Raw genomic sequence first — 25,793 nt, 5'->3', positions numbered from 1 at the left:
ATTGTTACAGTTCCTTCTTTTAGTAGTGTTTGCTAAGAGCATTGTTGCATTGCTACAGTTCACCACAGGTTCATTCATCTGTAATTCAGTTATGAATTCCTATTTTGCAAGGAATTGGAACACTGAACTAAGTTGAAGTCTTACACATTGTGGTACATTTTTATAGTACTGCATGGATTTTTAACTGTATAATTCCAATAAAAGTCAATAACGCACAACATTTCAAAAATTTACCCAATAAAGTCTCAATTTTGAATTATATTTTTAATATAAAAATGGCTTAGTGTGGCTATGTTTAATTGAGAAAACAGTCTTTTCTCAGTGCCGACACATAATTCTCATTAAAACCAGTGGGTGATTGTAAGAGAACACTCACACACCGTCCTTTCCAAGATTTCAGTTAGTTGTATCTTATATGATACAATATAATACCTATATAATTGCCTATAATACAAAGATCCAAGTAATTCCAGTTCTGCAAAAGGGGTCAAGTTCCCCCAAGAGAACACACTATCATTATATCCAGAGGACTGTGTATTCTCCAACACACAGGATATAAATTCTGCAGCAAGGCACCGATTTCTAAAGCACAAACCCTGTGAATTCAGAGAAATCCTATACTAATATCTGTACAAAGTACAGAAATGTATTGTCACTTCTAGTTTTTAAACAGCTGTTTGGGTGGGGAGTGGGAGGGAGGAAGCCAAGGGGCTTGGCAGCTTTTTGGTGGGGAGATGAATGCCAGAGGTTTAGCACTTGCATTTAGTTGGGGAAACGGAAAAGTGGGGCAGCTGACTGAGAACAAGATCTTTCTTCCCACACTTCAAAAAAAATCAGTTGTTTTTCTCCTCACCTTCCTATTCCTTTTTGGTTCCTTGGATCCATCCTTCTAAGCATTTATTTTCCAGCATTCATCATAGTACCTATGAACCATTCATTGATCTATTAGTATTGAGTATGTACAGAGGTAAGTGGGTGCCCTGGGAACTTCATGTAGTTTCCTCTTCCATCTATATCTATCATTGCACTGGAATGAAGAATGGAATGCCCCAACATCCCAATCTCTTGAGGATGATGGTTGTCTGGGACCTTCGAACTTCTTCTTCTCTACCCCGGGGTCAATTGTTTTCCAGGACATCCCATACCACTGGCAAATTCTGCTGCTGCTATCATGGAATGCATAGGCTCTTGACTATACCCTAAAATTAAATTCTTCCTAAATTATATAATTTCTACTGAAGAAAATAGATTTCTTTTGTTAACAAACTCTGAAATAATGACTTCAATCAAATGTTTAAAAATATATCATAAGAAATATAGCAACAAGCCAGAAAGAAATGCACAGCCCAATACACTAATGCATGTAATTGTGCTTTTCAGTATTTCTTGACAAGATTATAATTAAAAATAACTTTTTCCATTTGAGATGAAACAGGAAATTAAATTTCTTAACATTTTGATGACGTTAAGTTTAGCCTATAATAATATAGTTTCTCTGATACAAAACCCTCATGATCTGTCAGATAATACTCAGCAATTACACAGCCCCATCCAGGTGAGGATCAAAATGCTTCACTACTACATTTCACAAAACCACTGTAATGGAGGTACAAATAAACATACCAAGTAAATTATAACACATCAGACATTGATTTTCCATCCTTACGTGTCAAGTGTGTTTTGCCAAGGGCCTTCTACCACTCAAGAGCACATAGTAGCCATAATCTCACTTCAAATGTTGTTCTTTTTATTTAAAAAATGCTTTTGAAGATTAAACAAAATTTTATTAAAGGGTCATCAACCTGAAATCTAGTCCAGTTTAAAAAATAAAAAGGTAGTTTTAGACACTAGACTCAAACTAACATTCCCTCTCTGTTCTTGTGATTTTTTGAAAAATAGGGATTGTAAAATGTTTTCTCTATCCTGTTGATGTGTGAGAAACAAACACAAGAGGAAATATTAGAATTGATGACATAAAAAGTGTTGTCAGATGTACAAAATTAAACATGCTGAAATATGTCTTCTCCTCTAATCTCTTTCAGTTACAGCCATATTAGACGTTATTTATAACAACAATCAGTAAAACATTTCTCAGAAAGAAGGTTTAAGTTGACAGTGTCCCTTTAAAACAAGCAATTTCCACAAACTTCTAGTAAAAGGAATGTTAATAACTAAAGACTTTAGAAGTCTGTTCAACCTACACTTCTGAAGGTGCTGTTGATGAAACAACACATGCAGATTGCAACTACCAAAATACAAGAGTTTTAAGGGCTTCCTGGCTGATGCTGCATGGTAGGCAATTTCCATTTAATAAACAACCCCCAAAAACCAAACAGGCATTTAAAAATATGTGGTTATAACAAAGCAGCTTTTTCACTGCTGGTCAGTCGTTCCTTTCCATGGGACCAGGCTATAGCAATTAACAAGGATGAAGTGGGTATTGTAGGATGTTGCTGCACTCCTGTCTCATTCCTTCAGTTAACCCACAAGTGCATCAATAATAATATGGTTAATAATTCACATCTTAAAGGGGGTCTTCATTTATCTTCAAGTATGTCCATTATTTTATATGTAATTGTTTTAATAAGTTTAGGAAGTAGTTTTAAGAAGACTTATAAAACATATCCTTTTGCTATGAAAAGTATTTCTGAGTTACAAAATGAAGTAAAGATAGGGGAAAGTGTCATGTTCCAGATAGCATAGAAAAAGTGAGCACATATTTGTTAATTTCTTCTTCCCCCTCATTTCTAAAAAGGATTATCTGGACTATTTAGTTCCATCCCCAACTTCCCCACTTTCAGAAGCAGTTTGCTTGCCCAGCTGCCAGTTTTAACTCATTTTCTTATATAAAAATGACATCTGGAATACTGAACAGCCTCCAGCTTAATTTTTACATGAGAAAAAGAATCAGAAGTAACTAAAAGGGCCACATACCGTTTGGCATTTGAGGAAAGAAACAGTTTGAAACTCATTTTTTTCTCTTACATAACTCTTCTTTTCCTTACTCTTCCCTCTCCTACCTTTCCTCTCCTCAGCCTCAAATTCACATGGTGCATTATCTTTGACAAACTATTTATGTATACTTTATTGATTTAGCACCATGAATACCCTGAAGTCTCTTCCATATTTTTGCCAATTAAAAAATCCCAGGTGATTTGAAAAAAACTAATTTTCTTCCTGTTCTTTCAATGTTACTTTGTATACTTCTGATTTTAAAGGGTGAAAAGTAATCAGGAGTTGATGAATGCTGCTTCAAGCCCCTAACCACCATAAGTTGGGAGGAGCCCAAATAACCCTTCATTTTAGACTAAAAGGGGTTTTGTATTAAAAAGCTTGATGGAGACCAATTCTGTATAGATCGGTGACGCTCAATCTGGCCTACCGACTTTGTGAGCAGTGGGGAAAGCAGCTTTAAAAAAGTACTCTCTGTCCTTTGAATCTGCTCAGGCATGCAAAATTGCCTAGGATTAAACTCAAATCTGTGAAAACATTTGACAGAATGTGCCCGTGTTGTGCATTTTGTAGTTCCATATAATTGCATTATCAAAGGTTAACATAAATATATAATTTTAAAAAGGCTCATTTGAAACACAAGCCTCATACCTGCTGGATGAGATGCATACATTTTGAAGACTGAACTCCATATGCATTGTTGACAATATGAGGAATGTCATAATTAGCACAAATCACAGCCAGTTCTTCCAGCCTACAAACATAAAAGTGCAATTTAGATAATCACTTAGAACTGAACACAGTAAAATTATGGTATGAGTCAGGCCATTTAAGGACCAGTTAATGCAAGGTCAAAATGGGGACAACTGTGGGAAAAGGAATCTTCTTCACTATTCTATTAGGGTGAACTGAAGCTGGGAGTATACTGCCCAACCTGGGTAGACAGATATGTGCTAGCTTTGCTTGAGCTACTACATTAAAAATAGCAGTGGGGACATTGTGGCATGGGCAGTGGCACAGACTAGCTGCTCGAGTAGAGGCCCGAGTTCAGGGTCCGAACTCAGGTGGCTAAGCTCAAGCTGCAATGTCCACACTGCTATTTTTAGCTTGCTAGCTCAAGGAGAGGTAACATGTCTCTGTCTACCCAGGCTGGGAGGCATGCTCCCAGCTGAAAGTAGACATACCTTAATATTACAGTTGTGACCTTATAGTTAAATGGAAGGGTTTTTTTTAAAACTAACATTCTCAGGTACGTACACCCACTCTTTAACCTTTTGGGCTGGGCTCAAATTTTTCATGCTTAACATCAGTCCAGAAGAACTTTTTGGTAAATAGCACTCCCAAAAAAATCTTCATTGGGGTTGCTAAATTTTTTTGGTTTATTTTTTAAAAAGCATGTTTCAGCTTACTGTATTTTTTCAATTTTTTTATTTTTTTTTTATTTCACTCAACACCAAAAAGGCTTTGACTGAAGTTTCAAAGTCTGTGTGGGGGTCAAAATGTCTAAAGAGATTGGAAATAGCCTAGGACAGGGAGCCTTTCACCTTTAGGTTCTCAGTTCAATCTAACCCAGCTGGGTAGTGACTAAAATCGTTACTGTCTGATAGCTGTTGAGTGCCCTATATTTAATGGGTTGGTAGTCTCAGTACAAATCCTAGTGACCATATTTCAAAAACCACCAGCACCTTTGACATCAATTGGCACTCGTTTGCATTCTAAGCAGAGGCTTAGTAGTAAACTGGCATGGAGGTAACACTATCCTCTTGACAATAGAAAGTGGTTCCTCCATAAGACGGGAGAGAAGTATTGACATCTATGAGGAGAATCATGCACTACTGCTACTCATACTGTGGGAAATAGACTTAGGGCTTCCATTACTCCAATCTGGCACCTTTGACCACCAAATTATTTTATTTTATACTTGGTCTGTACATGAACCTACAAGAATGTGTGTTTTGGAACTGAGGGGTTTATACAATTTTAAAGTAAAAAGCCTAAAAAGTCAAATAATGTTGCACATAAATTATTACATCTTCAGATGAATACAATATAGTAACCAAAGTAAGTTGCAGTTGTGGGGTCAAAAGGTGATGCTTAAGGTCCTGAATACAGGCAAGCATGTGCTTAAGTCCATTGACTTAAGTGCTTTCTCAAATACGGGTCTAAAAGAGGATGGCCATACTAGTTTGAGTACGCTTAATTTCAGCTGAGTTTAACTTAGTCCTAGTTAGTACAATACTTGAACGGCTGGTATTTTTTTGTGTATCGGTATTCTCTACCATCTACATGTTATTTTACTAGATACCAATAAATTATCCCTTTCCACTAAGTTGAATCCTATACTCTTCTTTTTCAAAGAACTATCATTTCAAGATTTTCGCCAAAATCTTTCCTTTCATATCTCAGATAAACTATTGCTAACAAAAGAGGTTTTCCTTAGCCTTAATAAATAGTCCTGTTATTGTGGAATGCAAAGATCCATGGATCAGCATCTTCCTGGAATTGATTTCTTATAATCCAGATAAACTTTCATTTACCACATAGGCTCAGATGCTGCAATGAGCTCCATGTGGGTGAACCTCAGGCCCCACTAAAGTCTATACAGCTCTGCACAAACAGGGGTTCACCCTGCAGAGCTCACTTCAGGTTCAGGGCCTCTTGTATTTTTTAACATCCATACTTTTAGTACATTGAGAAGGGTTCCAATTATTCTGGCATCTCTCTCAAATCCCTGGATTTCCCTCCAACCTGTGTACATTTCTTAACTTTTCAAATATAATATTTTCAAGAATAAACGTATGTGCGAAATACAATTTAATGCAATGTTAAAATTGATATTCCTTAGAAATTAGGAAACAAAGTTTTCACAGCATTGTTTTATTCTGCCTCTTGCACATACAGTCTCTCATTGCTACATATCTGCATTAATATAAAACGTAAGACAGAATATATTAACCTAATATTTTAAATAAAGATGACGTTCCTTTGCACTGTATTTCCTCAATTGTCGCACTATCCACTGTTGTTGGTTCATTTAATGTTAGACCCCTCTTAATTACCAAATGCTAAACTCAGAGTTAAGGTTGCTGAAGTAAATAATTTAACCCTCACACACACAACATACTGGCAGTATTACCATCAAAAACCTAATTATTAGAAAGATTGGAAACAGCCAGTTAAAGATACTTACATGAATATTCTAATACTCTTAAACAATTAAAACATTCAATTAAAGACCATATTTGGCATATAAAAAAATCACTTCACATATCCACCCTTAACTATGCTCAATATTACATATTAATGAAATCTTTCAGGAAACATCAATAACTTTGTAAGTATATCTTGTGGGTCAGAATTAAGAGTGTTATTGGAATATGGGAGATGAATTTCACATGTTGATACTGTCATTCTGATCAGCTGCACCCAAAATACTGGTCAGGCTCATTTCCCAACTTCTAAGGAGAAGAGTTCCCCTCCTGTGGACTTCCATCAGTGTGCAAGTTTTACTAGCTTGAAGTTTAGGTGTATATCAAAGGAAATGCTTGCCTTCTGGGGCTCCTAAGCTTCAGCGGAGAAAGGAACCTGCTTCAGTGGACAAAGGAACCTACTTTCTGCTGAACTTGGAGGTACACCAGGCAGACTCCTCCCCTTTTTCCTACAAGATTTTCCATTGCATAATCAGGGAAATTATCTGTATAATTCTGTTTGGATGTACATGTAGCTGATGAATAACAATTTGGACAACAGAAATTGTATGCCAAATTATTATGTACTAGTATTTCACATATAAAGTTTATCAGTGAACTTTTGACCATTAAAAAAAAAATCTGCTTCCATGGCTTAAATATAAACATCAAAGGATCTAGTGAGTTTAAACAAAAAGCATTAAAGGTAAGTTCAGATACTACACAAAACTCTAAGCCCATTTTGTGGTTTTAGGATCAAAAGTTTTCTATTTTTTAGAAATGTTGTTCTCTCCCCTGTTGTTCTGTGAAAGAACATCACAAATGAGGGAAACTTTATTAATTATTTGAAAGAAACAGTGCAAATGACTATACACAAAGTGCTTTTAATTGAAGAAGGTAAACAAACAGAAAAAAAATAAAAGTATGTTTTCTCCTTATTCTCTTTTGCCTATCTTCATCTTAGGGGTTACTCACAGCAACAGTAGATAAAATATTGTCAGAGAAGTGATGTCTCTAAGGAATGGGATTTATAACAATGGTGTCTTTTTCCACAGACATAATCAGGGTGGGGCAAGCAGGGCAGCGGCCCAAGGTGCAAAGCTGGAGGGGGGGAAAAATGGGGTGGCATGGAGGCGGGAGCATGCAGGGTAACATACTCCCACACATTTCTGTCTTCCATTTAGCACAGAGGTTTTCAAACTATGGGGTGCGATACCTTCGGGAGTATGAACACTGTTTGAAAACCATTGCCTTCTGCCAGGAGCTGGTGGATTGGAAGCTTGTGGGAGCTGCTTGGCCCGCTTGGGCCCCTGGCTTTCTGCACTGTAGGAGTGGGAGCGCTGGCTGGCTGCTCGGCAGCCCTCTCTGCCCTACTCCCTGAACTGGGCCACCTCTGCATGGCTGGGCGTTCTCAGGCATGGTAAGCGACACAACTCCAAGCTGCACCTCTCATGCACTCTTGCCTCTCCCCTGAAGGAGCCCAGCACGGTTGGCAACACCTCCTGGAGCTGTCCCCTGCCCATGGAGCCTGGCTGCTATGAGACGCTCAGTGAGATGCTCACTCAGCAGCAGCAGAGCAAGGAGCGCCAGGGCAGTGGCAAGCGAGTGCCTCGGGGAGCATCTCATGGCAGCCAGGCTCTGTGGGCAGGGACCAGCTCCAGGGGGCATCTCCAGCTGGCCTGGCTCCTTTGGGGGAGAGGCAAGAGTGTGTAAGCAGCGCAGCTCAGAGTGGTGCCTGGGGCACCTGGCAGTACAGAGGTGGCCCAGCTTGGGGAGCAGGACAGGGAGGGCTGCCAGGCAGGCAGCCAATGCCCCGGCTCCCACAGCACAGACAGCCAGGGTTCCATTAGCTTCCATCAGCTTCCAATCTGCCAGCTCCTGTTTCCCCTAGGGTCCCCTAGGGTGGCGTGCCCGAGTTTGAAAACCTCTGTTTTAAATGGAAGGCAGAAATCTGTGGGAGCATGTGACCCCACGTAACCCATCCACACGTCGCCTCTAGGAGGCGCAAATATGCTTGCTCCCCCCCAAGTGCTAAAATCGCATGTTATGGGTCTGCTCTTTCCAATAAAGAGAGGTGATTAAAAGGGGCATACAACGTGTTACATGGGCTGGCTTGCGTGGGGGGGCATTTAGTATACTGTGTGACATCAGTATGGCAGAATCATAACGATTCATGTGAGATCTATCATGTCTGGTACTGTTAGAAAGGATATATCATGCTGAGTAAGATAATAATACTTATGTTAATGTATTACATGAAAAGTGAAAGTTATGGATGCATTTGATATTTCTGTATGTCAATTTGGGCTGGCTGGGACACACTCAGACAGAAAGGCGGCAAGACAATAGCCTGCTTAAGGGCCCATTAAGACACTTACAGAGGCAAGGGACCCAGGAAGAAACCCCAGGCATATCTGAAGAGTCACCAAGATTGGCCCATGTGACTCTCGACTCCATATTAGTTCTTGTGACTTTCCCCAGGCCGAATTGCCCAGGACAGAGGGTATATAAGATCAAACCACAGAATCCATTTTGTCTATGTTCCTGTCCAGTCTGCAGACACACACCTATCTCTGGATCAATTCATCTTGCAACTGAACCGAAGGACTTAGACCCATCCAGGTACTGGATGTGTACCAGAGAGAACTATACAAGCCTGCAACTCCACATTTCTTCCAGAAACCTGATGTATATGGACTTTTAATCATTTGTATATCTGTGATTGCTCTAATCCTTTAACATGGTTTATATCTTTCTTTTTACAATAAACCTTTAGTTTTAGTTACTAAAGGATTGGCTAGCAGCGTGATATTTTAGGTAAGATCCAAACTTATATTGTACTGGTACTGTGGCTGACTCTTTGGGGTCAGAGGGAACCTTTTTAGTAAAGAGCATAGAGTTTAAATAACTGGTGTCTTTATTGGACCTAGTGTTGATTGGGGAGCCTGGAGCTAAAATGCAGTAAAGGGGACTGTGTGCATTTGTGTACTGGCTTCTGTGGAGATTCAGAAGTGCAGTCTGTGGCTGGTTGTGAAGTCTGACTTCAGTGCCAACCACCAGTGCTGGGAGAATCTGCTCTCCTTTTACAGCCTGCCCTGACCTTGGCATTTTCAGGTGGCTGACCTGGCATGAACGGGTCACACAATGAACATAGGCTTAAAAAATTAACCTTTATTTTTAGAAGGTCATATCTCATGTAGCATGTACATTTTAAAAAATGAAACATGTCATTTCAGCTCATTTCTAGACAGAGGATTAAAACAAAAATGTATGTTTAAAAATAAACATATAAAAAGGTATTCTTCTGGAATGTTGTATGGGATTTACCTTCCTTTTAAGAAGATGCATCTTGTGACCTTTGATAGTTGGCAGTATCCCTTTAATAAAACGTTCAGAACCCTGTATATCTGTAGTATACTCTAATGTAGCCATCATATTTTATCTGAGTCACAGGAGACAGAACACTACCATATCAAAGGAGGCGGCAAAGGAGTCAAAGAAATGTACACTAGTTCTAAAACAAACTATTTGATTTGGTAGTCTTGATTCAAGCTAACCAATACATTTTCCAGCTCATCTTCAGGTAATGTTCATAGTATTCTGACAGAATTATTAGTCCCACTTTTTACTTTCCTTCTACCAACACGTATAAGTGTATTATTTTTAACCCAATAAATCAATATAATTTAAGATTGTTTTGACTAAGTAGGATAACAGAGTGAAAGATATTTCTCACTACCCATTTTTCATCTGTAAGATGATAGTATTTCATTTAAAAAAAATCACACACATTCAGCTATACATTTCCAGGTATCAAAGTAATTAATGAAAGAAAGAAAATAACAACAGTAGTAAGGTTATTTAAACTTGGTATAATTCCAAAACAAAATAATTCCTAATGCTCAAGTTAAGGTACTATATGTTTTCAAAAACCTAAACAATAAATATTATTAAAACCTACACTTCAAAAAATTTTTACTGTGAACACAACTGAACCCACAAATATATATTTGTATACTGGCAAAACCCAGTATTTGTATTTATTATTGTCTATTTGCATATACAGACACCTATTTATATTCACAAAAGCAGGTTTTCCAAGCAACAACAACCAGTCTCATTTTGAAAATCTGTCCAAACATTCTGAGTGTTTTTAATTTCTAGTTTCCAGAACAAGAATTCTCAAAGATTTCATAGTGTGGACCACCTCTTAATACAGTGTCTCAAAGACCGCATTATCTCCCATTCTTGATTGTGTAGTTCATCTCCCTTGTCACTAGTGATTAAATAACATCCCTGTGGCAACTACAGTAATAGCTTACATGGAAATGTAATATTAGGAAAGAATGTAATGTATGTTAAGCTTATTTTAATTTGATTTAACAGCTGGAAACAAAGAGCCAGCATCATGTGATCAGCCAGGAAGTGCTCAAACCAAGGTAAACCACAGCAAATCACTTTTTATATCAACGCAGTACATCTACATTTTGGGTTTGCAATGCTGCAGCTATGCTAATATATTTACACTGTCCTAAATTAGGATTTCTGAATTCTCACAGAGCACAGACACCTCACCTTGGGCTACAAAAAGGGTCAAATGAGAATAATTCATCCATGATCAGCAAACTAAAGGAGACAGAAGCACAGGGAATTGTAACTAAGAAAATGTGACCTCTGACTTAGCAGGGCAGTTTCTTTTGTATGTTCACAGAAGACTTTTGTTACTCACTTCTGTGGAATCACTGAAAACTGCTGGCTACAATCACATTTATATCACCGAAAGCAATGAGAGATTATTAGCCTCAGTCACGTAAGAAAAGGAAGATCTGCCCTATTTCTTGTCCTTCCTTTTCTGCTCCTCCTGGTATGATTTTCTGCAGAAGGAGCATTATTTCCATCCTCATGCTCCCTGAATTCCAGAAGGAAACTTTCACGGTCGTGTCTATTTTGCTTCATTAACTATCGACAATAATTAAGCAATTTTAGGAAGATGAGCATAAATGTGAAGATTATTAACACAATGAAAATAGCTACCAAACATTACATGAGGATTTACCTGTCAGGTACCCTTGGAGCAAAGCAAGATGTAGTAGAATGAACACAGAGAACGTTTTCAGCCCCAAGATCCTGGATTTTAGCCTCTACAGCCTTCAGGTCTGTGCGCAGCTCATCACCTTCTAATACATTCTCTATCACCACTGGCTCAAAACCTAATCCAGCCAATAAAAACAAGACATCAGTGTGTATTGAGCAGTAATTTTACATGTCTATATCTTCAGACTAGATGCACATTTGTTGGCTCTGATTTAATTTCAGATTTTTTTTTATTTCTACTCATTTTTTCTGGTAACAGGCTACTTCAGAGGCTCAGAATCATTTAGAATACTTATACATAAATTATTTTGTTATGTTGTCAATGTAGCAGACAACTACACTGCAGCCCACTGGAGAGCTTGGGCTTTAGATAAAAGCTAGTGCCCTTTGCAAGCTGAACAATGTAGCAGTAATGGGTTCAAGGTAATCTCCTTTACTGAAGCAGATTAACCCTTTCACTCCCAATTTATTTTTTAAATGTTCAGGATGAGGGAGGCAAGTGAAATCAGTCAAAAGAACTTCCTTTCAAGTTTCCAAACATCTGGTCTATTAAAGCATAGTGCCGCAAAAATCTTGCTAAAAATACAAATCACATTGCTTCTCAAAAATAAAACCAGTTTGTAGAAAAACCTGTAGTTAAGGCTGCATCTCAACTTTCACCAAAATCCTCTGTTTTTACTCATTTACAACTCTCTACAAAATACTCCTCAGAGCCTGGAAATGTCCACGTTTGGTCTCATCCTAAAATTGACATTTTTGTTTTTGGAAAACCTGAGTGAAGTTTACTAATCCATTTTTGAGTTAAGTAATCCCTGAAGAAAAAAATCACATTAAAAAGAGTTTTTGTGCCTAAACAAGTCTTAAGAGTCAATAAAAAAGTTGAACTTCACAGCTGCAAACTTCATATGTGGCTATTTCTCACTGAAGATCATACCCAAGATACAGTGCATTTGAAAGAAATATTTTAAACACATTTACATTAAAAAGTTTAAAACTTGTTTTTGTGCACATGTATTCATTTATCAGTTGTGCCACTACCTGAGGTACTATGCAGTTGCATGAGTCCATAGTGCCACAAGTAGTTTTTTTCAGTACATGACAAAATGACATCATTTAAAATTTGCAGAGCTACTGAAAAGCTTAATTATGCATGTTAACTATATGAATAGAGCTGCAAGTTAAGACTCTATTATTATTAAAATTCCAAACACTTAGTATCGAACTAGTAAGTTTCAAACGAGACTTAAATTATGGTGTGATTTTGAGAACCATACATTTTCCTCCACAATGGGTCTAGCAAGTTTAGCCTCCATACTTTGCATATCAATTAACAGGTAAAGAGAAAGGCACTATAATCTTCTGTGTTTCTTTTTCCTCCATCAGTTTTTGTTGAATGGCATACAGCAAACAGGAAAAAATAAAATAATTTAAACAACTATCCCCAAGCAAAATAAGGATTAAAAAGTAACTTTCTATTATGGAGGGAAGTCACTGATCCATCTATATCTGGTCACCTATTTCTGTAACATTTGTACCCTGTCTTTTTTAATTAATTATAATTTCTTATTTAATTTTCAAACACCCCAACTTGCCAATTTTGGCAGTCCATTTCACACATTAATTTTCAACTGTGTAAAGAAGTTTGTACTGAACTCCCATCAGGCCTGCTCCTTCTCCCAGGGCTTCTTCAATTTCCACTCTAGAATGGAAGCATCAGTGTGGGTCTTCCCTCCTTGGGCCATGCCTCAGCTCGAGATGCAGGGATGAAATTCTGAAGTGAGCCCCTGTCCACAAGATTTTGGACTAGACAACCTGAAACTATCATATTGAATTAGTTACTGTTGACCTAGACTGGTTTCAGACTGGTGAGGTAGGGTAAGAGACCTTGCATGCAATTGCCATCCCTAGACATCCAGTATGTGCCACTTTTTTTTGAGCCATTATTCTTTCATTAATTTTGTGACATCCATCTTATTTAAATCTTCAATCATGTCTCTTCTTACGCTCTTCTTTCTTACTATAAATCTATTTTTCTTAACCTCACCTCGGTATATAAGCAGCCATTACAAATACCTGAAATAAATAAATAATGTTCCATACAATAAGCTATGGTCAGAGAATGCTATGCCTGCCTAGTTAAACACTCAACTGCTGTCCTCTTCTGAACTATTTCCAATTCTTTGGTTTCTTCTAATATGGTACCTGAAATTGGGTACGATATTCTAGACCTGTTCCTCACTTTCCTTTTATGCAGTCATATCATCTTTATCTCTGAACTCTTATTACACATCCCAGTACTCTATTTAGATTTCTACACTTGTCTATCTGATTGCTTCCAGACACCAAGTTTTATGAATCCAGCACTATTATCAACAGGATAGTTTTAAACACATGTAGTACATATTAAAATGCTACATTATATGCTCAATGCACCTTCTTCCCCTTACCTGCAGTTATCATAGATTTAAAGCAGGATTTCTGGTCTATGCGTGGCCAAATAATATACTTCGCTTTTGGTCTCTTGTGCCGCAGCGTTAAGAAACACAGGGTTAGACTCATGCCAGTTGCCATAGGAACCACAAAACAATTGGTCACAGTCCGGACACCTGTATATAAAAAACAAATCAGGTAAAAACAAAGTATTTGCTAACTGCCATATGTACCCACAAAAGAGAAATATTAATTTCACACCTACCAGCCATCTTTATTATGTCCAGAACTACTGAATTAGTAAGTTTGTTCAAAAGGCTAGAACCTGCTGCTTTAGGCTGGACAGCAGAAATATCTCCTGACCTTCCAATTCCATGGATTAACCTGACCCAAAAAGGTTGAAAACATATATTAAGAATTTTTCAAGTCCTAAAACAATATTTCTTGTTTTCCGAAGAGCATTTAGTTTGATAAATATAACTTAAAATGTCTTATCCAATGTACACCAAAATCTGACAACGAATTTCATTACAATACATTTTATAATATTAACACAAAATTGGCTATTTCACTCACTTCTGTACAGTAAGTCAACAAAAACAACATCATCTTAAACAAATAAAGTAATTGAGAAAGCCTATAATAGTGATTCCTTTCTCCACCAAGTAGATTTACCAAAGAAAGTGCAATGAAATTTCAACAGTGCCTGATGTCCCTCAGATTGTGCTACAAATGCTGGCACACTTTGCACACTCAGCACCCATATTTTCCGAAGAATAAAAATCAGTAGTATACAATGCAATGTATACCCATGGGATTTTACAGATGCTTTACCTTCTAAACATTTCACATCCGTAGAGCAGTGAAGTGGCTCACGTAGCTTTGTTAAAAATAAATTTAAAAAACATTTAAATGTAAATGCACTACTTTGTTTCCCTCCACATCTTCTCTCTACCAACCCCACATTCTACCACCTCCATTCTATGCAGTCTCATCTTTCTTCGGTTCTTGCATCTTTCTGACACCACTCAAATTACATTTATAAATATGGAATATTATTTAGCACCTTTAAGGCTTGAAGGATCACATAACCCTTTATAATCTACACACTTACAGAAATAACTTCACCCACTGGTGAAATGCAGCAGCTGCCTAAGAAAGCTCAGCAACAGTATACTTCTGCTGAGGCCTTTAATTCCGTTTTTGTCTTGGGAACAAGGAGGACTCCAGCCATCTCTGAAAATCAGATGGATTGGAGAGAACTCAGAACATTTAGGACAGTGGCTTTATATCTGAAGCTTTTTTCTCCCACTTCCAGTGTAATTACAGCAACAGTTAATTGGTTTGATAATTGAAAGAAAATTACACATAATACTCACTTTACAGTTACAAAAATGCTTTCTCCCCACGCTATGCTCTCAATAGCTTTTCCTTACTGGTCCCCTTTTTCTCAGAGCTAGTCTACGCTTAAAACTTACATCAGCACAGCTGTATCAGTACTGCTGTGCCACTGTAAGAATACTTGTGTAGCTGCGTTTTGTCGATGGGAGAGTGCTCTCTCGTGTACATAAGAAAACCACCTAAACAAGCAGCAGTAGCTATGTTAGTGGGAGACACTCTCCTGCCAACATAGCGCTGTACATACAAGCTCTTACATTGGCAAAATTTATGTTGCTCAGGGGGGTGTTTTCTCATACCAATCAAAGTTTTGCTGGCATAAGTGCTAGTGTAGAAAAGGCCTCAGTCTACACGTTCGCTTTCTCAACCTAGTCTGTGTGTCTAGATGCTGTGCTCGCTCTGCGAATTCATTCTTTTTAATATGGCTGAGAAGAAGAGATTGCCTGACTCTTCCTCCCACCCTTTAACTTATCTATCTAATTGGCAGGAGAAATGAGTGGGGATGGAATTAAGGACTCCTCTTAGCAAAATTCCTTCTCTCTCCCATTGCTGAAGCTAGTAGGTATAAGTGGAACATAAAGTGACAGAGCTGTCCCAGCCCAGCAGCAGCTGACATCCTTGGCTCTGTCATCTACAATATGTTCAGCTCCTAGTCTACCACATTCCTTTAGAGAGGCCAGGTATCAGCACTTTTGGAAGGAGAGAGCAAGAAGCTCTGAAGATGCCTATGATCCCATAGCTCAATCAAACCAGAGACTGACTACAGAATTGAGTAGGTGGGATGGGAGAAAGAAGCCAGAGGTGATACCTCCAGGTCTGTTCTCCACTAATTATTCCTTAACAAGAATTGCAGGGGCCTTTGAAAACTGCTAGATCTCTCTGACCATGCAGTAAATTTAAAGAAGTGCAATTTAGATCAAGAAGTGAGGGAAAATACCATATCTAGTTGCAACTGCAAAAGGAATTTAGTTCAATGGTTTTCTTTGCAGGTCTCCCCTATTATACTTGGCCAAACTGAGCTTAATTTATGAAAGTGGAATTTACTAGAATCCTGGTCTCTAATATGTCCTTTGCCAACACTTCTGAGATGGGAATTCCAGTTAATTTCACTTTACTGATGTTAGAGATGACATAATAGAACACAGATAATTGGCATAGGACAACAACCCAGAACAGTGGATCTAGATAAAGCAATGTCTCTAAAATTCAATATCCAGTGCAGCCATCAAGTGTCGGAAGACTCAGGATTTCAAGCTATTAGGAGCCCTCTCTTCCCATAGTTCTGCCTCCTTTGAATGAATCAATTTTAATGGACTTGGTTTATGGTCGTGTCAATTAAACTCTGTCATAAATGCAGTTAATAATTACAACAATCAATATGCAGGCATTTGGATGCCAGGGATCTTTTCTAATTAATTATAATATTTAGAAGAAGGGAGATGTTTTGAATATACTAATGGGTTAATGCTGTGCTCTATAAACTGAATTTTAAAGCACAAGTAATACAGAACTTATTTTTTAACCATGGAAGTCTCTTCTTCCCTTCTTGCTTTGTCATGTGACCAGTCAGAATTGCAAAATTTTGAATAAGCACAATTTCCTTAAGGGCAAAGTTGTGAAAACACATTGAAAAGATAATTTTAACAAAAGAGTTTTTTTGTTACATAACTTTTCAATGATTTGCTAATGGAAAAAACAGTATATGAAACTGATGTAAATTTTCTGTAGTGAAATTTTGTTTTTCAAATGCTTTCAAGCTCTCTGATAACAAGACATATTAAAATGAGCCCTTTACAAACTTTAATAATAAAACATTAGCATTAAAATTCCCTGTCAGACTTACCTGTAATGCCGACGGGCAACCAATCCTGATGCTACTCTTCCTTCCCTCTCACCCACACCACAGTTGCCCAGAAAATTGTTGCTATCCATAATGGCAAGTTCATGAAGAAAGAGTTCAATGGTACTTTCATCCCATCCATCTTCAGGACACTTGCCCTTCAGAAAGAATTATAATGATAATAAAACTACTGCCTAGACTTGAATAATTAAAAACTGATGACAAGATTTCTTTTAGCAGATTGTTTATTTATTGATTTAGTATCTTCTTTAGTGCACTGAGCAGATTTAAAGCATTATAGAAATCTTCTAGTCTCACCTTCCTACTATCTGGAATTGGAACATTTAATAATAAAAGCCATATCATAAACTCCTCCTCTATGCAATGCAATTTGATATTAACGCTCCCAAAAAGAATAAAACTAAAACGTATTGGTCTCCAAGTACAGTATTTTAGGATGCATAATCAGAAGCAGCAACCAGCAGTTAGGAAGTTCCTTATAAAGGATATACAGGATATTTGGTGTACTGCATGTAGTTCTAGTCCATTATGACTATAACACTGATCAAGAGACATGGAGAAGATAAAGTAAAAGACAACAGAGTAAAGAACACTAATGATCAAAGGAAGTTAAAAGTAGTTTCAGGTACTACACGTTTTCCTACTTATTTTTTCCTCTTTGTTACTGTAAAAAGAGACTCACAAAAGCACAGGAAACTGACTATTTATGCTGGGGAAACAGTGAGATTGACCAAAGTTCTTTACATTCTTTTGTGTAGTAAACTCACCTTTGGAAAGTGCTCAGAGATCCTTAAATAAAAAGCACTCTGAAACCACAAAGCTTTACTACACTGCCACAAATAGCTATGCAACAGTTATTCTCTACTTCTTTCAGAACGTTTTAAAAAAAACTAAATAAAAGAGGCTATCTTCCGCTAATCTCCTTCAATTATCTTAGTTATTTGTTGCAATAGTAGGGAAAAAACGGTAGACAAACAAATTGAGATTTTTAAATTAAGCGTGTCCATTTAAAAGGTCAGAAAATTAGGTCTGAACACACGAGAAAAGAGTAAAGGAGGCACCTCAAAATTCCACATTAATAACAGGGAGATTCACTGATAATTACTGATTTCAGAATATTTTAGAACAAAAACAATAAAAATCAAGGGTAATGAATCACAATATGTACTTATACCATACATTTTACAAGTGAAATTTCATTTCAATTATAAATAATACTTTATAGTATTTTAGTAAATATTTATTAATGTACAAGGCTTGAAAAATTCATTCAACCACTTGCCAGTGGCAGATGGAGAGCTTTCCCTGTGAAGTGTGGGGTCTAACCTATTAATTTTGCAGAATTTAAACTTTCAGTTAAGGCCTGGTCTTCAGTACACAGGTTGACACAAGACAGCTTATGGCAATCTAGTTGTGGATGCGTCTTCACTTAAATTTGACTCCCACTGACGTAAGTGTCCTGCTACTCTGATTTAATAATACCACCTCCTCAAGCGACACTGAGTCCCGGTCAATGTAGTTAGGTGGACATAGCGTGAGTGTAGACAGACACTGTATTATTTATGTCGTCAGTTACTGGCCTCCTGCAGCTGTACCACAATGCCCCAAACTGACTGCTCTGGTTACAGTTGTGAACTGTGGTGCCCAGGGGTCAGGGAGACAGGAAACCCCCTTCTGCACCCCATAGCCCGGCAAATTTTTGAAATTCCTTTTTCTTGGTGGCCCTGTTTGACGAGCACACCTAGCAGCCCTCCAATGTTAAGTGTAACTGTCTAGATGACCATGTCAGCTATATGCTCTTGACTGGCTCTTGACTGGAATGGACAGAAGATATTAGATCTTCTGAGCCTGTGGGGAGAAGATGCTGTGCAGACACAGGTCTGAACCAGCTGTAAAAACATGGCTATCTACAAGCAGACTGCTCAGGAGACACAGGAGAAGGGCTACAACAGAGACCAGCAGTGACACGTGAAAGTCAATCGATCCGGTGCCAAGCTGCAGAAAGTCGCTTTTACCAAGAGCTACATGCCATCCTTGGCAGAGACCCCACCACCATCCCATGAAGAAGAGCACCATGGATACTTCTGAGGAGCCCAAGTCACAAGCCCCTGAATGAATGAATGAATGAATGAATGAATGAATGAATGAATGGTGAGGAGGAGATGGATGAGGATGAGGAGGAGTATGGGGAACAGACAACCAGGGGATCCAACTGTGCAGCGAGCCAGAACCTGTTTTTTACTCCATCACAGTCCAGTCATTCTTGACGGTCGAGCATTGGCAAGCCTGAAACAGAAGAAGGAATCTCTCGAAAGAATCCAATTTGCTTTGAAATTACATAGAGAGAACCCCCAAAGTAGCAGGAAACATCTGAGGATTTACTCTTTTTTACTTGTACTAGAAAAGGTAGTGACACAACCAAAAGAGGCAGATTGTTATCTGCTTTTCATTCCTCTCTCGAGTTAGGCAGAGGGAGCCACATGGAGCAATTTATTTATGAGCACCAGGATGTCTCATGAATCCTCCATAGAGATCTTGATGAAACTTCCATGGGGGTATGCTGCAATCCTGTGCTGAAGGTTTCTGGGGAGGACTGCCTTATTTCTTCCACCATAGTAGGGCACACTCCCACTCGTCGATTACTTCAGCAGGCACCTTTGCAGTCCACAGACAAGCAGCATGTGGGCCTGGTGGCATCCGGACAGCAGCAGCAGCTGTGCTCTCTCTGCCTCCGTTATCCTCAGGAGTGAGATAGCAGCTAAAATCACCACCCCCTGTGCAAAACGGTGCTGGTATTCAGTTCCATTGTCCTATACTACTAGAATCATGCAAGCAAGCTATTCCCCAACCCCTGAAGGGCCATACTCACCACGGTTGGTACTGTGATTGGTGTCATGCTCTATCAATCCCAAGCAGGAGAGAATGTAGTGGTTACAACTATTGGGGAGCAAGGGGAGTGAGTTCAGCATCTTAAGTGTCAATTTCCATCATGCATACACTGACAGTGATACCTCTGTGTGCAGTATCTGCAGTTGCTGCCATTTCAACCTTCAGGGTCTCCCCCTCCATACCCGCTGAATGCCTGAACCAAATAAGGAGGAGAAAGAGGAGGACTCGGGATGACATATTCCAGGAGATCCTGCAAGCCAGTGTTGCATCAGAGGATGAGCCCAGCGCCTGGAGGATCACTCTTTCAGACACCATAAAGAAGCAGAGTGGAGGAGAAAGGCACAGCAAAAGGAGAGGGACTTGCAGCAGGAGATACTTGTGTTTCTCAGACAGCAAACAGATGCTGCAGACTCTGATGGAACCTGCAGATTCAACAATCCCGTGCTCGCCTCCCTCTGAAGCCCATAGAGAACTGTATATTGGGACATCCCTTCAACATTCCACATGGCATCGGGGATTTGTGCAGTACCATTACCACACCCGGCAAGATATTAAAGAAAATCACAGCTTCACGTACATGAACCAGTGAAATCCACAGTTAGTGTATGTGTACCTGAAAGGGAAATGACTGTTTCCCCTTCATAAATTCTGTTCCCTTAATTTATTAAGTTTTAAATGTTTTTTTAATTGCCTGTTTCATGTTACAGAATACAATTCTCTTTTTGGAACAAAATTCATCTTTATCAGTTCACAGCATATGCTGGCTGGTGCTGAACAGGTCTGATAACAAACAACTTCCTGCTGCTGCACTGTGTCACAGGACCCGTAACATCATTCACAAACAATATTAATAGGTGTATTGACAATGTTATAGCTACATACACAACAATCGCTGCAAGATTCATTTGGGGCTGCAAAAGAGCAAGACCAGGTAGAGCACACTACAGTAGCACACCCTACTCTGGTTCACTATTAAAATATTCTTTCAAAATCCCTCTGTGCTGTATAGCTCCGCTTTGAGCTCTTCTAATAGTCCTTGTAACTGGCTGTTCAAATTCAGCAGACAGCCACTTTACCTCCATGCCGGCAGAAACTTTTCTCCCTTTGTTTTACAGATATTACAAAGGACACAGCAGGCAGTTATAACCACTGAGTTATTTTTCTCCTTGAGGTCCAATCTTATAAATACACAATTCCAGAGACCCTTCAACCAACCAAAGGCGTATTCAACTGACATTCTGCACCGGCAGAGCTTATAGGTGAAGTGCTCCTTGGTGCTATTGAGGTGGCCAGTGGATAGCTTCACGAGCCATGGAAAAAAGGGGTAGGCTGGGTCACCCAGGATCACTACTGGCATTTCAACATTCCCAATGGTAATCATTGGCTGGGAAAGAAAGTCCCTACTTTCAGCTTTCTGAATAGTACTGTGTTCTTAAAGATGCACGCATCATGCACCTTCCCTGATCACTTACACTGAGGTCAATAAAGCAACCCCAGTGATACACCAGTGCTTGCATAACCACAGAAAAGTAGCTCTTTCTGTCAATGTACTTGTGGCAAGGTGGCCAGGTGCTAAAATAGGGATATGCATGCCATCTATCAACCCGCTGCAGTTCGGGGACCCCCCTGCTGCAAAACCATCCACTATGCATATTGCTGAGAATCATAGTCATGCGTAGCAAGAGGTGATTAATGACCGTGCACACTTGCATGACAACGGCCCCTGCAGTGGATTTCCTGACTCCAAATTGATTTCTGACTGACTAGTGGCAATCTGACATTGCAAGTTTCCACAGTGCAATCACCACCTGCTTCTCAATTGACCATGTAACTCTCATTTTGGTGTCCTGTGCTGGAGGGCTGGAGTGAGATCAAGACACAGATTCAGGAATGTGACCTTGAGCATCCAAAAGTTCTCAGCCAGCACTCGTCATCCCATACCTGCATAATGATGCAATCCCACTAGTCAGTGCTTGTTTCTCAGGCCCAGAACTAGCACTCCACCATCTCCAGCTGCTCCCTGAACACCAACAACTACAATGAATGGGTTCTTTCTATGTCCCACAGCAATCTAGCCTTCAAGGAATCATCATGTTCCCCATGGCTCCTCTTGTGGCTCTGTAAATACTGCAGCATCACATGCCCTGTGTTTGCAACGCTCATGACAATAGTGCAGAGCTGTGCAGACTCCATGCTTCTATCAGGGACAGTGGACAGCAAGGAGGGATGTGTGGGTTAGTGGGATTTTGAAAAAAAGGTTAAAAAATTATGGGATGCAGATCAAATTATGAGATGGAGAAAACAACTTCCCAGAATGCAGACCCCATGCTCCCAGTCACCCCTCCATGACTTGTTTTGGTCCCATCAGGCACTGCAAGAACTTCCCAAAAGATCATGTGGCTGGATGGTGGCGAGTTGCACAGTGGAATACCTCCCAGGATGCACTCCGCATCAATACAAGCGCTCCTGGTGAGGATGCACACTGGTGACACAAGAAGCCACATGTTCACACACTCGAGTGATGTAAAAACTGCAGTAGCTGTATGCTGATATAACTTATGTTGACATAATTTTGTAGTATAGACATGGCCTAAGTGCTAAAAACAGAGATTTTATAGTTGAAATCTGCCAAATGTAAACTGACACTGTGCTGCCTTTCTTGGGGCTTGTCAATCCCTAATTAACTCCATTCAGAAAATGATGCCTTCTTTCTTAACTCATGTCTGAAGACAAGCCCTCCAGACAGAGTGCACCTATGAGGCTCACAACTTCACCAGGCAGCAGGAGAATTAATTTAACAAGATTCTGGTCAGTTTCACAATTGATACTCAGAGTCCTACCCGCAACAGTGCTATCACAAACCATGTTGGTATCAGGTTGCTGCTTGTCAAAGCCATGAGCAGCAGCCAGATCACTGCAGTTATTCACAGTAGGGCTGTGAGAAGGGACTTGAGAAAGACCTAAATATGCAGTAGTGTCTCAGGCCCCTATCTCAGTGGCAGCAAGAAAGCTCAGGAGTGGGAAAAGGATAGAATTTTGAAGACCCACCCCTTACAACCACTGGGAATATTCTGAAAGGGAGGAGAGAAAGCTCCTTCTCACTTCTAGGAGTTAGGGGATGGAATTTCAAATTTATCAAACCCATTCTAAGAAGAGGTTAATCTGAAATAAGGAGCCCTCAAACAGGACAGAAAACAGGTAAAAATCTGAGCAGCAGGTAAAGGCTATGCTTCTCATAGGGCACTGGCTCCAGATCTTGCCCATTGGGCATCCCCTCATTTGTCTTTGTGCCTCTTGTTTATAAGTATCTAATAATTTTTTTCAAGCCATAGTAGATTCTGCAAAAATACTGAAGTTAGTTTACACTAGAAACTGCACTGCTATAGTGTAGACTTACGCACTACAAAATTATGTCATCCTAACTTACGTTATTAAATCGCTTGTGCATGTGCATACATGGTTTCTTAAGTTAGTGGTGTGCATCCTCACCAGGAATACCTGTATCGATTGTATTGTCAGTGTAGGGTATTGTGCAACAGCTCCTGGAGGCCAGTAACAGTCGACATAAGCAACGCAGTGTCTATGCTGACACTGTGTCAATATAATTACATCCACCATGACTCTACACTGCTTGGGAGGTGGTGTTACTAAATCGGCATAGAGAGACACTTATGTCAGCGTGAGCCAAATTTAAGTGGAGACACTTCCACAGCTAGGTCAACACAAGGCAGCTTACATCAACCTAACCATGCAGCATAGACCAGACCTTACTTCAGCAACAGAAGGACTTCTTCCCCTACTGTAATAAATCTAGCTCTCTAAAAGGAATTGTTCAGTTGATCTAGCTGTGTCTACACTGACTGTACGTCTTCACTGACAGCAAATTCGCTGCTGTCAGACCAATCTATCCAGATCGATTGAGAGGTCAGAGAAGACCCGCTCAATTGATCCGGAAATCGACACGTTAAAACCACCCCCTCAACTGGTGTAATGCTGCGTCGACAGGGATACATTTCCCATCAGCACAGCACAGCGAAGACGCCGCGTAGAAGAGGAGTTACGAAGTCAACTGGAGTCATGCAAGCTACTCTGTGTAGCTGGCATAACTCCCATCAATTGCTGCTGAATTTCAAGGTAAGGGTAGACCAGGTCTGGGACTTAGGTTGGCTTAACTAGGTCTCTCAGGGGAGTGGATTTTTCACACCCCTGAGAAACATAGTTAGGTCGACCTAACTTTGTAGAATAGACCAGCCCGTGGTAACATATGGGGCCCCAGCAAAGCGCACTGCTAAGAAGCAGGAAGACAGAAACTGCTAACCTGCTTTGAGTACATATCAGCAAAGCTCTAGCGACACAATGCTGAAGCGAGACCAGGTGCTGCATGGCTATTTTGTGGGATATATCAATGTTTTGAGTATACCACTGCAGGAGGTCTTACTACGACATAATGGGCCTTGGGGGCCATAAAAACAATGCATTTTCCCCAAGGCCTTCCATGTGCTTCACAAAGGGGCGTGTCCCTATGCAAAGGAACAGGCGAAAGGCGTTGAGTGAAATGATGAGGCAGCTGTTACACGGTGCCATGCTAGCTGTTATCTCACTGGTTTCTCCTATTTCCCCATCCATCTGTCATCTCTGGAGTTACACTTAGCTTGTAAACTCTTTGGGCGCAGGGGCTGGATGCCTGTTCTGTATTTGTACAGCACCTAGCACATCCCCATGGCTGGGCTCCTGGGCACTATGGGGCAGACAAAGCGTAACCAGGTTGCATGTCAGGGAAGGAGACAGCAAACACGCTCTCCTGCCCTAAGAGGTGCATTGGGGGTCAGGGGACCTTTGCTGGGGTTCCTCACCACCACCCAACCAAGTGCCTCAAGCTGAGGTCAGGGAGGGAGGGGTTGCTCCGAACCACATCAGAATCCAGAGCGAAGACAGCAGAGACGGAGGACGCGCGCTGAGCGATCGACCTTAGAACCCACGGGCAGAGGCGGGGGTGAGGGGGAACGACCGTTACCTGCTCCAGCAACGCCCGCAGGCGCAACTCGTGCGCGCGCCGGCCCTGCGCCCCCTGCCGCACGTAGGCCGCGTTCACCAGCCTCTCGCTGGCGCCGAAATTCTCAACGTTCATGTCGGAAGGCGTGGGCGGGGAAACTGAAGACTAACACGTTCTGATCAGACGCCAGGCTGCGTCTATCAGTCTGTCTCCTGCCGCCGACGCAGGCGCGCGGCGCAGCCCGGTGGAACGAGAGCCGTCATACCACGTGACGTGACACTCTCGACTCACAGGCTGGCCGTAAGCGGAAGCATGGGCGCGCGCACGCGCGCGCGGATAGCGTGCGGCGCCGCGACCCCTGGCGGCGGGTTGTGAGCGCAGCGTCTTTCTGAGGCGCCGAGCGTTCTACGGCTGTGCCTCGCGGGGGCGCTGTTACTGCTTCAGCCTGCCCCGACCCCGAGCTAGCCCCGCGACGGCCGAAGAAGAGCTCGCAGCCGGGGGGAGCGGACTGCAGCGGAGGTGAGGCGGGTTCCGCAGCATGTGGAGGGCCGCAGACCCCCATGCTCTGCTCGCCGCTGCCCTGAGCTCAGCCAGAGCGAGCGAACCCGGCCGGGGGAGCGGGCTGCTCCGGGCACGCCGGCCGCAGCCATAGCCGAGCCGAGCGGTGGGCTGTGTGGAGCCCGCAGGGCAGGACTGCTCATGCTGAATAGCGGGGCGCGCTGGCTGCCCTGCCCTGCCCTGCCCTGGAGCGTACTCCTTGCCATTGTGTCCAAGCCTAGCCAGACCTGAGTGCACACGTTAGAGAGGTGATCGGTTTTGTCAGCTCGGGAAACCCTGGCTTTTTTTCTGTACGAGGGAGGGCAGGGGAAGCTCGCCACTGTCTTCCTGTCCTGCAGGGGGCTAGCTAATAATCCTAGATCTCCAAAGTGCTCACACTTCCCTGGCTGTTTAACTTTAAACCTGGGATTGGTCCCCTTTGTGGTCAATG

The 25,793-nt window shown here is 40.9% G+C and overlaps 1 protein-coding gene across 2 annotated transcripts in view; it reads right to left on the bottom strand.

The window, feature by feature from the left end:
- Positions 1-25,003, bottom strand: part of SEPSECS (Sep (O-phosphoserine) tRNA:Sec (selenocysteine) tRNA synthase) — a 61,732-nt gene extending 36,729 nt beyond the window's left edge. Inside the window, exons 1-6 of one of the 2 annotated variants that reach the window (XM_067562563.1) lie at positions 24,827-25,003; positions 16,906-17,060; positions 13,930-14,048; positions 13,682-13,840; positions 11,197-11,350; positions 3,604-3,706 (exon numbers count right to left, since the gene is read on the bottom strand). In XM_067562563.1, the coding sequence (XP_067418664.1) occupies positions 3,604-3,706; positions 11,197-11,350; positions 13,682-13,840; positions 13,930-14,048; positions 16,906-17,060; positions 24,827-24,940 (804 nt within the window). In that variant the 5' untranslated portion in view covers positions 24,941-25,003. The remainder of the gene's footprint in view (positions 1-3,603; positions 3,707-11,196; positions 11,351-13,681; positions 13,841-13,929; positions 14,049-16,905; positions 17,061-24,826) is intronic. The other variant, XM_067562562.1, reaches the window with a different exon arrangement.
- Between the last annotated feature and the right edge of the window lie 790 nt (positions 25,004-25,793).

This window comes from Emydura macquarii, unplaced genomic scaffold, assembly GCF_026122565.2.
Source record: "Emydura macquarii macquarii isolate MOO-44397 ecotype Brisbane River unplaced genomic scaffold, CSIRO-AGI_Emac_v2 contig_2448, whole genome shotgun sequence".
Lineage (NCBI taxonomy): Eukaryota > Metazoa > Chordata > Testudines > Chelidae > Emydura > Emydura macquarii.
This window is presented reverse-complemented; position numbering and strand designations above follow the sequence as displayed.